Genomic DNA, 13105 nt, shown 5'->3' with positions numbered 1-13105 from the left:
AAGATAAGGATCCGGACCGCTGGCCAGATCCTATTTCCCAACCCTGCCTTCAGGAAATATTGGCTCCAGGCTGGCTCCAGATTTTTTTTTGGGGGGGGGGGCCTGGGCAAAGTGTCCTCTATTGGGCCTCCCCTTCTATCAGTGCATTTACCTGGCTGCAGCCATAGCTCTCCAAGCAGTGTTGGGCAGCTGGGTCTAGCCACCCCTTTAATTTCCCATAAAGTCTGTCCCGGATGAACACCAATTTGAGGCAGAAAAATGCTGGAGGGGGGGCAAGACAGGCATCAGCAGTGGGTCCTGGCGGCTGCCCAAGGGGCTTATGCCAACCCTGCAATGTCTGCAGTAACTGGAGGGACTGGCAGAGATTGCTTTGAGCCAGAGCGCAGTGCCAAAAATTGTTTGCTGTGATCAGGCTGAGTCCCATAATATGTGAAATAATAATATGTGTGCCACTGAGCATGTGCAGAGGGTTTTCTGTCAAGGCTGCATTAAAAACAATCTGTGCCATGGTACTTCATGTCCTGTGAACTTTCTAAATTGCATATGTTTGCTTGTTTTGCATAATTCTGCAAAATCATGGCCAGGAGCAAAGCCATGCAAGGTCAGGAACCCCCACTTTCTGACAACCAGAAATCCTTTTTTATCACTCCATCTGGACATCCTTTCTCCCACTATCATCCTTCTTAGCTTCTGAGACCTCCTCACATATTCTCCATCATGTCCTCACTGCAGTCCAACACATGGGATTACACCCGTGCTATTGAAGGAAGAATCTGAGAATGTTTTGCAAGCTTAACAAGTTGTGACAGGCAGTGTCCTTGGCCATGAAGCTGAATTCTACAGTGTATGTATTTGTTTCACACATAACTTGTACAATCTGTGTTTTACAACGTCCAATACAAAATTTGGATAATTTTGAAGGATGTCCATGTTTCGGTTTGTGTATTTTTTTTGGAAAGTGTGAAGTGATAGGCTCGCCTTTAAATGCAAACTGAACTGAATTTCTCCCCATCTGTATGTCAACTCCATAAATAAATACAAGCTATTGCCCCTCCTCTAACCCTTGAAGCTTGGTAGTCAGCAGGCAAAGTTTCTTGCAGATCTTCACATACTGAGCCATACATACCTAGCTCTTTTACGAGCTCAGTTTTCTCTGCTGGCAGGTACCTCTTCCGTAAGAGCTCCTTCTGCACTGGCAACAATGTCTTGAGGAGTGTTTCACTTTGGATATCAGAGGGTGGGAGGACAATGCAACAGTCCAGGAACTCCTCCACACTCTTCACCAGGTCTTCCCTTCTTTCTGCCAAGTAGGAGTCACGGCGGAATACCTAGTCAGGTAAGAAGGAAAAACATGGAGACTCAGGGAGGCAGTATTGTCTTTTGAGGTTCATAGAAGGGCAGCCCCTGGGGGTGACGTTTCACAGGATCTTCCTGCATCCCGCATGGTGAGGTACCAGTGCTGACATGGCTTCTGGCACATGGCTGGATGCACATAGTTTACTTTAAAACACTACTTAACACTTCTGTCCTCCCTGAAGAGTTAAGCTGAGCAGGCAACAAGAAGATGAGCTCCTCCCTTTCTAGAATGCTTCTATCTACCATATTCTAGTGAATGGGTGGATGTAGGTGAATTCTACCTCTATGTACTTTTCAAGGGAGAGAAAGGTAACTATTTGCTACCACGTGAGTCATGACAAAGGAGGGGAGCAAGGGAAACCGGAGGTTTTGAGAGCACCAGGGGAAAGCCTCAAGAGTGCCATTATCCCCACAGGCACCATGCTGGCGACCCCTTTCGTGAAGCATTTCAAACACTGAAAGCACTATATGAATGCTACGAATCATAACTATCCCTTGATCAGTTCAGTCTTATTCCTGGCTATTCTTGGCCCTACCATTAGGAAGAGTGGAACAGCAAAATGACAGGATTACCTTTGATCTCTTCAGTCTAGGCCAGCCGAACCAGGCTTCTCTAGGTTTTGACTTCTGTCCTTCTTACCTTCTGCAGGGAAGCAGCCCTTCAGAAGCTGAATCCTAACTCATGTCTACACAACTTCTTTGCCCTGGACACTGCCAGAAGAAACCCCACTAACCCAGATCAGAAATCAGCATTGGGCCTACACCTAACTGGGCTTCTAGTTGTTGATCACACCCCTGGCAGTCCCTTCTTAAACACTTCTGAGGAAGAAGATTCCATTTCTTCCTTGAGTAACTGAAGTTACGGGAGATTCCAACTTACCTTTTCAGACATCATTGTTGAGATTCCTCTCCCAATCTCATGGTAGTTGGTACCAGGGTTATTTGGGCCCAGAATCACAAAAAGGAATCTGACAGGTACATGGACCTTCAGGACAGAGTCCAGCTCTACGGCATCCTTCAAGCGTACAAAGGCCAGAGTGGGACGTTCCACAATGGTGGCACAGCCTGAAGGGAGGATGGATGGGTATGAGGCATCATTTGGGAGGCTTGCCACAGAAAAACAGAGAGAAAGGGAAATGCAAACCATGGGCAGGAAGGGAAGGGACCCAAGCAGAGGCAAAGGGAAGGGGAAGAGAATAGGGATAAGGGAAGAAAATGAGAGATAGCAAAGTGAGCAAAGTTTGCAATAAAGTTTGGACAAGCCAGATAGAGAAGCAAAGCAGCGTTTCTGCCAGGGACAAACATGGCTCCCCCTACCAAAATGCACAAGATGGCAAGAACCAGAAGATACCCCTTCCTCCCAAACTTGCTAGATTAGCATACATCTTGTAGAAGGAAGAAGTTACATTATATCCCATATTGGCCTGAATCAGGACCAGCCCTATCATTAGGGCAGTAAATTGGGGCAAAATGAAACTGTGGAAAATTGTCAGGGCTTTTTTCCATTTATATATTTGTAGCAACAGGAAGAAACATATTTTTGATATTTTCCATCTCAAACACCAAAATGTCTCAGGCCACCCTAGACAGACATTGTGAGTCTGCTTAATATTTTTGAAATTTTAATTTTCTTTTTAAAAACAAGAGAAAAGGAAGTAAGAAGAAAGATGTGGATGTGAGCAAAGAAATGCTTATACTAGTCTTGTGTGGTTAAAGAAGGTAGTTCTACATACTACTGAGGAGAAACAAGTAGGCCCTAGGCCCAATTCACTGTTCCTTCTTTCCTCTTTCAATATCTGGGAACCTCTGAGAAAGTCGCCTTTGAGACAAACTTTCAGAAATTCCAGACCGTTGCTGTTTTTGGATGGGGTTCAGTAACATACTGGCAAATTCAGGCTGCACAATTATAGTTGATTGGGAGGTTTTGTGCAACAAACCTGCTTCCCTCCAAAGATCAGACTTTTTGTGATAAGGAAAGTGACCAGAAAATGCACTGGAAAGTGTGGGATAACACTTGCTTTGCTAAACATAATCTAGCATCCCCACAAATAAATCAGAGTGAACGCTCATTAAATAGCCCATCCTGTCTAATCTCCCTGCAAACAGGTCAGGATGAATGCTCAGTAAACAGGTCATCTGGAAGCACCTCTTGTTTTGCATCCTAGTAGAAATTCTGCTAGTGCCAGGCAGCCTTGAATTCATACTTCATTGCTAGAGATTCCTCCTAAGGATTCCTGTCCTCAGGCACAGACATGGGTTACAGAAAAGTGGCCTCTCTGTGGTTTCCCTATTAACCCTGCCTCTGAGGGCTGATTGCTTCTTACATACCTTGGTTCCCTATAAAATGTTATGAACAATCAGGCCTGAGTGATAGCTACTCTTGCCATTTCCTGTTGCCTCTAGTCGTCCATGCCTATACCAATCCATTTGGGCCTCTGTGGACCTGGGTTGGTCAGATGCAAAAGAGGACACAGCTCCTGCACTTTTAATAGTTGTTTTGAAAAGGGTATTTCAGCAGGTGTAGCTTATCTTGCCTCCCCTCACTGGTCTAGTGCTCTCATTGGCCCCACAAGAGCCCCAAAGGTGGCATCTGATTGGCTCAGCTTGCTGCCACTCTTGCCCTGGGGGAAATTATTTTAATTAGAATGGTGGGCACCACACTGGAGCCTCCAGGGTGGTATGGCACTAACCCTTCTTAGTGCACACTGCTGCCACTGGCTCTCTGGTGTCATTTGAGGGGCCCAGGGCTGTGAGGGTCCCATAGTCCAGCGCTAATGGTGCTGCTGAGCATGTTAAAAGTACTTACCAGCCAGGACAAGTGTGGCTTCTGCATCAGGCTGGATCTTATCTAAAAGCTGTTTCTTAAAACCACTACTTGACTCTTCCTAAAAAAAGAGAAATAAACAGTCAATCCTCAAGGCCATGGGGGCAGGGTAACACAGCTCAAGTTCTAGGGATAGAAGGATCTCCCAAATACAGTTCTCTAAGTTTCTCCTTTTTCCAATCTTAAATTCAGTTCTCCCCATTTCTGCAGCAATTTGCAAATCTTGCTTTAAAAAATCCTCATGAAATTTCTTCATAATTTTAATGTGAATTTGTCCTAATAAACACATTTTTGTATGCAGTGTTGACTAATTACACATTTTGCAAGCAATTTCTCCTAATATAATGCAGTTTTAATGTTATATGCACTAATATATACATGTTAATGTACACTTTCCCATAATATATACTGTATATATTTGTAAACACTGGTTGGAGAACTGCGTAGCAAAATTTGGATAAGTATGAATTTAGAAGGATGGCTGTGTTTCAGTTCTCATATTGTTTTGGAAAGTGTGGATTTTATAGATTAGGCTTTCAATATGAACTGAACTGAATTTCCTTCATCCCTAGCTGCTTCCTTCAGAACGGAGACTCAAAGAAATAAGATGTCTTAATTTTCATGACTGAATTAGAATTTTCAGTCATTTATTCCTCTGGTCTAATGTTAATTCCAAATCCAAAGCACATATTTGAAGATCTGCTATGTGTGGTGTTCTTGGTTGTTTTTTTAAAATATTGCATCAGTTTTTCTTTTTAAAAATGCAAGTAATAACAGCTGGAAGAGAAATCTGCTTTCAGATTACATATATCTTTGTGCTCTCCCTTCCTTAAAAACAGAGCAGCTTTTACAGATGCAGGCTGCAACCCTAAATATGACCTCAAGGGGCTTGCTTCTGGGTGAAGATGTGAGGATTGATGTGCATTCATTCTTCGGAGGACAGAACACTAATATCTTATGGTGTCATACATAAAATATTAAATACATTTGATTTACAAGCTGACAGTGGGTTGTAAGTGCCCTTCTGTGTCTGAAGAGGAACACAAACCGCTTCCAGCCTTATGCCAGGAGATTCCTGGTTCAAGCCCCAGAGTTCCTGGAACTGTGTTCACGAGATGAATGCTCTCCATCTCCTAAACGCAATGACTGAAAGGTGCCTTACCTGTTCTGAAAAGGTCTTCATCTCAATTTCTTGTTCATGCAAAAGTGGCTGTTCTGAGTCTTTGGCATCAGTCCGTTCCAGCAGCCCAGGAGAAACAGTGCCTAATGAAGCAGACTCGTCAGGGTGACTGGACAAAGGGGGGAAAGGAATATGGGGTGAAAGGAACCAATAAAGAGAGCAGGGAGGGAAGAAGAAGTTGTTAATATCTAGGGCTTCAGACAAGCATGCATTCAGTAAATAATTAAAATTAATAAATATTTTATTTATTTATAAAGCTCCAGACACTCGTGGATGAGACCGATTATCTGGATCCATTTCAGTCAGGTTTCCGGCCTGGTTTTGGCACAGAAACAGCCTGTATGATGACCTTTGTCGGGAGAGAGACTCTGTTGTGTGACTCTGTTGATTCTCCTTGATCTCTCAGTGGCTTTCGATACCATCGACCATGGTATCCTTCTGGGGAGACTGGCTGAGTTGGGAGTGGGAGGGACTGCATTGCAATGGTTCCGCTCCTACTTGGCAGGTCGCCTCCAGAAAGTGGTGCTTGGGGAACTTGCTCGGCACCCTGGACTCTCCAGTATGGGGTTCCGCAGGGGTCAGTTCTGTCCCCCATGCTGTTCAACATCTACATGAAACCGTTGGGTGCGGTCATCCAGAGCTTTGGAGTGCGTTGCCATCAGTATGCTGATGACATGCAGCTCTATTTCTCCTTTTCATCTTCTTCAGGTGAGGCTGTCAATGTGCTGAACCAGTGCCTGGCTGCGACAATGGACCGGATGAGGGCTAATAAACTGAGGCTCAATCCAGACAAGACTGAGATGCTGCTAGTGGGTGGTTCTTCTGACCAGATGGTGGATGTCCAACCTGTCCTGGATGGGGTTGCACTCCCCCTGAAGGAGCAGGTTCTAGCTTGGGGGTTCTCCTAGAATCATCTCTGTCATTTGAGGCTCCGGTAGCCTCAGTGGCACGGAGTGCCTTCTACCAACTTCGGTTGGTGGCCCAACTACATCCCTATCTGGTCAGGGATAACCTGGCTTCAGTTGTCCATGCTCTGGTAACCTCTAAATTAGATTACTGCAATGCACTGTACGTGGGGCTGCCTTTGAAGACGGTTCGGAAACTGCAGCTTGTGCAAAATGCAACGGCCAGATTGGTAACAGGGACCAGATGGTCCGAACATATAAAACCGATTCTGGCCCACTTGCACTGGCTGCCTTTATGTTTCCGAGCTTGATTCAAGGTGCTGGTATTGACCTATAAAGCCTTACATGGCTTGGGACCACAATACCTGATGGAACGCCTCTCCCGATACGAACCTACCCGTACACTACGTTCAAGATCAAAGGCCCTCCTCCAGATGCCTACTCCGAGGGAAGCTCGGAGAATGGCAACAAGGGAGAGGGCCTTCTCAGTGGTGGCCCCCAAACTATGGAATAATTTTCCTGACAAGGTGCGCCTGGCACCAACACTGTTATCTTTTCAGTGCCAGGTCAAGACTTTCCTCTTCTCCCAGGCATTTTAGCATGTGTTGTATATTGTTTTAAATTTTAAAATTGTGTTTTAAATTGTTTTTAAAATATGTATTTTAAATTGTATTTGTTTTTAGTTATTGTAAACCGCCCAGAGAGTTTCGGCTATGGGGCAGTATACAAGTTTAATAAATAAATAAATAAATATTACTGGTTTCATTCACAGACAACTGATACATGTGAAACTGTCAGAGGACTTGGGAGCCAATATTCAGTATCCTCAACATGCCACACAAGACATCCAGACTTGGGTTCATTCCAGCGCTTCCCCCTCCCCATCCCTATCCTTAAAGCCCTGTCTCTCCCAACAGAAATAAGATGTTTCCTCAATTTTTCAACTTGGTTCCTTTATTAAATTAGTCAGAATATTTATATTTTTGAATGTCTGCATTTTGGGATTCACTAAAATATTTTAAATGGCTTCATAAATGTCTTTTCCATCTAAGAGTATTAAAAGTTATTGGTGTTTTTTTTTTTAAGTTGCTGATTGTATTAGCCAAGAGCATGAATTTCTGAAGGCAAACACATTCTGCACCCCAAGGCCTTGTGTGACATAGTCCATCACCACCTCATGCCAGTGGTGCTCAACCTAAACCCTTCCATAACTTCCCTATTTGTGGATGCAGGAAAAACGTCTCTTCCACCTGTCAGTAAAGCAACCCCTAGAGTAGAATGCAGCAGCTGATGAAGAGCTGTTAAAGGAAGTAACAGCACAAGTCTATAACGTGTCTACACAGAAGTAAATCCTTTTGAGTTCAGTGAGGCTTACTCCCAAGTAAGTGGGTGTAGAATTGCAACCATAAGGACATTGCTGATCTGAAGTGCGTAACTGCTGAGACTGGAGGCTTTTCAACTACTGTGCTGCTCTGCAACGTTTTAAAACAGACATGGGGAAAAATGGGGTTTTCCTTCCATTTTTTCTGCTCCTCCTGACCTTTATATCCTCAGCAAAGCAGGGCCATATTATTATTATTATTTACCCACCCTTCACCTGAGGTCCCAGGGCGGGTTACAACAATCTCAAACACATCCTTAAAAACAACTTAAAACAACTTACAATCACGAAGGTTGTGCTACAACTGTAGCAAGTTTTTAGTGTCACAATGGTTTGAGGGGAGACGTGAAAAGGTCAACCACAAGGGCAGAGCTGAGTGAAAAGGACAGGAGTTGCAGGATATACTTGCTTCTGTTATCTCCAAATTAGGGCCTCTCCAGGCATACTTTTTATCGTGCATTCATGATTATTGATGCTCATGATGCTGTTGCAGCGGTCATACCCAATCCCACTTTCAATACTGTTTACCTCTGCAAAAATATGGGGCGGTCACACTGCTTCAGTTCCAATCAGTGCATAACCTATAACTTCATCCTGAAATCCCATCACTTTTTATACCACCAATGTTCTGGTTGATTTTCTCCCACTTCTCTTGTGCTATAGCCCCTTCATACAGCAATAATGAGGTAGCATTGGAGAAGCATCGCAGAACAAGCTAAAGCAGAATAAATCCACCACCAATGCACTATTATTCTGTCAAGAATATGTTGCAGCATACAGCTGCAATAAAACACCTGTCTGGAGGGGCCCTAGATCTGAGAAGGCAAGCAGCAATTGACAAGCAAAAAGTCATGTATGCTCCTCTCATGAAGATGGCAGCTCTCTCTAGGTGAAGAAAAACGTCCTGGATTTGAGTGTAAAGTAAGTTTGCTAAAGTGAAGATATGACAAGACTGTGTTACATAAAAACCTTCATACTACATATTTTGATTGGGTAAAACAGGAGTGGGGAATCTTTGGCCCTCCAGATGTTTTTGGACTACAACTCACATCAGCCCCAGGAAGAATATGGCCAGGGATAATGAGAGTTGTAGTACAGCAACATCCGAGGGGCCAATTTTATGTTGGAAAAATTGGCAAGATGGAAGTCCTCCGGGCAGAGAGGAGAGACATTTCTCAGGCTTTCACATCCTATAACAGAGTACAAAATGTAATTGCCTGGCTCCCGTTACAGAATTGGCTCAGGCTCCTCCAGCTGTAAATAGAGCCGTGCCCAATCAGCAATAAGAATTCTTGACCCCACAATATCTCTTGCATTATTCATCTACAGAGCAGTGAGCATTTCCTCCTTCCCCTTCTTGCAAAATGATAGAATCAGAGGCCTGGTTGGGAGTTACTGTTCTGTACAAGATTGGAGCTTGTGCTTCAGATCTGAAGACAGAGATACCAACTCCCTAGTAGGGATGGGATCCCTTGGCTGGTGCTGGTTCAGAAGCATCCTGTCAACCTAACACGTGGGTATCAATTCAAGTTCATTCTTTGTCCGCTAGCCGCTGCTTTTATCAATCCAGTTGTTTTTCCCCTTTGTAAAAAATATTGATATTAATATTGATATTTAATTTTGAGAGGAAATATTGGTATCTTAAAGTATCAAGGAAATGTTGATATTTTAAAAGGAAATCGCAATAAATGAAAGAATTATCTATACAATTATTGTTCTTAATATCAATATTTCAGAGGCGGAATTTTATAGCCATGGAAAATTGCTACATAAAAGTCTGATCTGCAATGGTAGAGAATAAGCAAATTAATGGAAAATTTGGTACCACATTCAAATTGGGAAGAAATCTAGCATGTCTATACTCCCCAGGCATCCTAATTGCAGAAACATTGACTACAGAATCTCATAACTCTGACTGGCACCCTTATCTGGCTTTATGATTTCCTGGGAACTGCATATAAGCAGTTGTCCACTAATTCGATTGCTGTTCTCACCGTCGTGAGCATTCAACTCTGATGGGTGTGATGAGTCCCAGTCCTCCTCCCGTGGCTAGTGCTGGCAAAGAGATTATCTCTGTACTTGTGCTGAGCTTTCAAGGCCTCAGAAATACAGTGTGATTGTGGGGATATTCCCCTGGTCCTGCTTTACCCTCAGGAAGGGGTCTTAGGTTATCCACATCACACTGTAGGATGGACCATAGCTCAGTGATTATCTGCCTGGCATGCAGAAAGCTCTAAATTCAATCCTGGACATCTGCAGGAGACCCCTGCCTGAAACCCTGGAAGCTGCTGCCAGTAGTGTAGACAATTCTGCCAGAGCCAGATGGACCAGCAGCTTCCTATGTTCCTATGCGTTTTAGTGGCATGAAAGCCAAATATGGCATGGAGAAGCTCCTGCACTCTTCCTGAATTTGGAGCTGTGGGAAAGGAAAAAGGGCCATCCCCTGCCTTTTGCTGTGCTTTAGAAGCATACCTGTGCTGAAGTAGGAGGGTCCTTAAGACGACCTCTTTGTCCTCTGGCTTGAGCTGCCCTTCATAGATCATTTGGTCAATCATTTGATGGGCAATCCCAGCTAGGCTTGTTTCTGGCAGGTCTAGAAGAATAGTTCCTAGAGGTGCAGAAAAAGGGAAAGCACTGGCTAACACCTTACAGTTCAGAATATACATTTGCTAACATTTCAAAAGTATAAAAGAGGATAATTAGGGATCTTTACAGATAACTATTCAGTCCCCTCACCCCATTAAATTGTTGTTCCTCTTGCTGCAAAAACTCCAGAATCTTTCATCAAGGTTGTGCTTGTGTTGATGAATGGGTTGAAAGAAATTCAAACATTTTCTCCAAAATACCTTTTCAAAAAAATTAACATTAAACTGTCTTGAGAGAGATAATCCTGTTTTGTGTGGGCCCAGGACAAGGCCTTCAAAATTATCCCAAGGGTATCTGTTCTAGGGGCCAAACAACTTATGATACATGAGAGCCATGATTGGATCTTCTGGCATTTTTATTTTGTTCTCCTCTGCAAGGATTTGGGTAATAGGAAATTGAAGCAGGTGGTTGCAGGCAAGCATACTTGCTCCTACAAAATAATCATCTGTATACAACCTAAAGGCTAATTCATACATAAATGCTGCAATTCCTTAGTTCTCAAATGTCATAAACTCCCCAGCTCTTTCCTCACCTTTGGTAAAAGCCCTGCGCACTTCCAGAAGGCTTTGGAAACTCAGATATGAAAGGTGAGGTCTGCCCCAGTGCCCCAGTTCCTCAAAGTCCTCTTCCAACTTGATCCAATGAGAAGCCTCCATCCAGCGAAGCTCATTGTTCTTGTCCATGACCAATTCATGAAGTTCCACATATGACTGGAGAGGATGGCAAAGGCCTTGTTAGATGGTTGCCACCTTTCCCCTTCCCCTTTCAGATCTCTTTAACAATGACAAAACAGGCAGAAATTCAACACCTCTGTGTGTGGAGGATGAATAGCTTCACCTGTTGAATTTATCCCTGTAATGAGGACTTTGGCCCACTGTAACCACTGTGCTGGGCATTACACATCTTGTTCACAGACCATGCTGTGTCTAAAGAAAGCTGTCATGTCTAGGACGGAAAGATCTGTCTGTTTCAGTTCTCTCTGTTTCTAATTTTTCCAATGTTAAATTCACTTCTCTACATTTCTACAGCAATTGTGCATTAAAAAAAATCCTCATGAAAATTCTCCACCATTTTAGTGCGAATTTCTCCAAATAAACACATTTTTGTAGGCAGTTTTGACAAAGGTACACATTTTTGCAAGCCATTTCTCATCATTTCATACCTTTTTGTATGTTATTCTCACTCATGTATTCATTCCCCTCATATATGCATATATGCATTTTTGTAAATGTTGTTTAGTTGGCAAACTGCACCCCAAAATTCTAATAAATGTGAATTTCGAAGGATGGCTGTGTTTCGGTTCTCATATTGTTTCAGAAATTGTGAATTTGATAAATTCTGCTTGAAATGCGAACTGAATCAAAATTCTCACTCATCCCTAGTCATGTCTGACTGACCTGAGCTTGGGTAATTCATTCCAGCTTAAAGATGCCTCGCTAATTAAAAATCAACTGCCCCAAAAGCATTCTAGATGCAGTGTTGTGGTGGTGAGGAGCAACAGCCCCCATACTGGCTGGGTGACAATGGCAAACCTGTTTCAGAACAGCATTGTGCATGTGGCCAAGTTTCTAGAGTTAAAATACAGACTTTGCTGCTTGGCAGTGCCCCCCCCCCCCTTATACATACAGAAGCTAACCAGACTGGGAGTTCAATCTTATTTCAACACTGGTGACAGGACGGTGTCCGTTGCACCTGAGGAAAGCAGGACAAGCCACATGGCATGCACACTCTCAATACCTTGCCACCCCCTACCCCCTACCATCCACCACCTGGGCACCTGCCTCACTAACTGGGAGAGCCAGCACTGCGTAACAGGATCTTCCACTAAAAAAACCAAAACTTAAAAGCAGCTGTGTGTGGAGGTAGGGATTGAACAATCTGACAATGTCTGTTCTCTCAGTTTCCCATTTTTCCAGTCTTAAATTCAGTTCACATTTCTGCAGGAATCTGCAAATAAAAAAAATCCTCATTAAAAGTCTTCAGCGTTTTAGTGTGAATTCCTCCTAATAAACTCATTTTTGTACGCAGTTTTGACTAATGTGCACATTTTTGCAAGCAATTTACCCTATAAAATATAGTTTTCTGTCTTTTCACCAACATATTCATTTTTATGCACACTTTCCCCTACTGTATGCATTTTTGTAAACATTGCTTGATTGGAGAACTGCATCGCAAAATTTGAATAAGTGCGAATTCGACAGGCGGCTGTGTTTCAGTTCTCATTGTTTGGGAAAGTGTACATTTTATACATTCGGCTTTAAATACAATCTGAATCAAATTTCTGCCCCATCCCTGGTGGAAGGGATTGAGTCAGGCAATGGCACTCTGGGAGGGGAATTTAACCCTCCCCCCATTTCTTTAATCAACTTTGTGAAGCTGCTACGAGCCCCGCTTGGGGAAAACAATGATCAAAGTGAGTACCTGTCTTCCCTACCTCCCTAGCACTTGTATAAATTATGCCCAAACACGTTTGCATTTTTATGCTTCTTTTTCCAGCTGCTAGCTTGCTCTAGATGCTAGGGGAGTGCAGCGCAGTGGGCAGAGTGCTGATTTCAGAATCCCAGTGTGAGGAATATTTTCCAGCCTGAGGGCTATTTTCCATTCCCATCTGGCAACCTTCCAGGGCTGACATGCCAGTGGTGGGTGGGGCCAGGGGCAAAAGTGGGCAGAGCAACAAATGTACGTTTTACCATTGTACAGGAGGCCAGTTTCTGCACACACACATATACATCTCTCTATCCTCCAGCCAGGCAAGCAAAAGGGATTATCAGAGTTGAAGGACACATTTCAGCCAGGCAAAACAATCAAGGGGC

The 13105-nt window shown here is 43.5% G+C and overlaps 1 protein-coding gene across 9 annotated transcripts in view; it reads right to left on the bottom strand.

Annotated features, from left to right (window-relative positions):
• The window catches only part of SLC4A1 (solute carrier family 4 member 1 (Diego blood group)), a 79032-nt gene that overhangs the window by 36252 nt on the left and 29675 nt on the right, over positions 1–13105 (bottom strand). For all 9 annotated transcript variants that reach the window (XR_009758565.1, XR_009758564.1, XM_061591374.1 and 6 more), the window contains 6 exons: positions 10825–11002; positions 10119–10254; positions 5343–5469; positions 4163–4241; positions 2237–2421; positions 1127–1328 (listed from right to left, as the gene is read on the bottom strand). Coding sequence is in view for 7 of the 9 variants with exons in the window: in XM_061591374.1 (XP_061447358.1) it covers positions 1127–1328; positions 2237–2421; positions 4163–4241; positions 5343–5469; positions 10119–10254; positions 10825–11002 (907 nt within the window). In the remaining 2 variants the exon portion in view is untranslated. The remainder of the gene's footprint in view (positions 1–1126; positions 1329–2236; positions 2422–4162; positions 4242–5342; positions 5470–10118; positions 10255–10824; positions 11003–13105) is intronic.

Source organism: Rhineura floridana, chromosome 11 (genome assembly GCF_030035675.1).
Source record: "Rhineura floridana isolate rRhiFlo1 chromosome 11, rRhiFlo1.hap2, whole genome shotgun sequence".
In the NCBI taxonomy this organism is placed as follows: Eukaryota; Metazoa; Chordata; class Lepidosauria; order Squamata; family Rhineuridae; genus Rhineura; species Rhineura floridana.
Note: the sequence above shows the minus strand (reverse complement) of the source record. Positions and strands in the feature narration are given on the sequence as shown.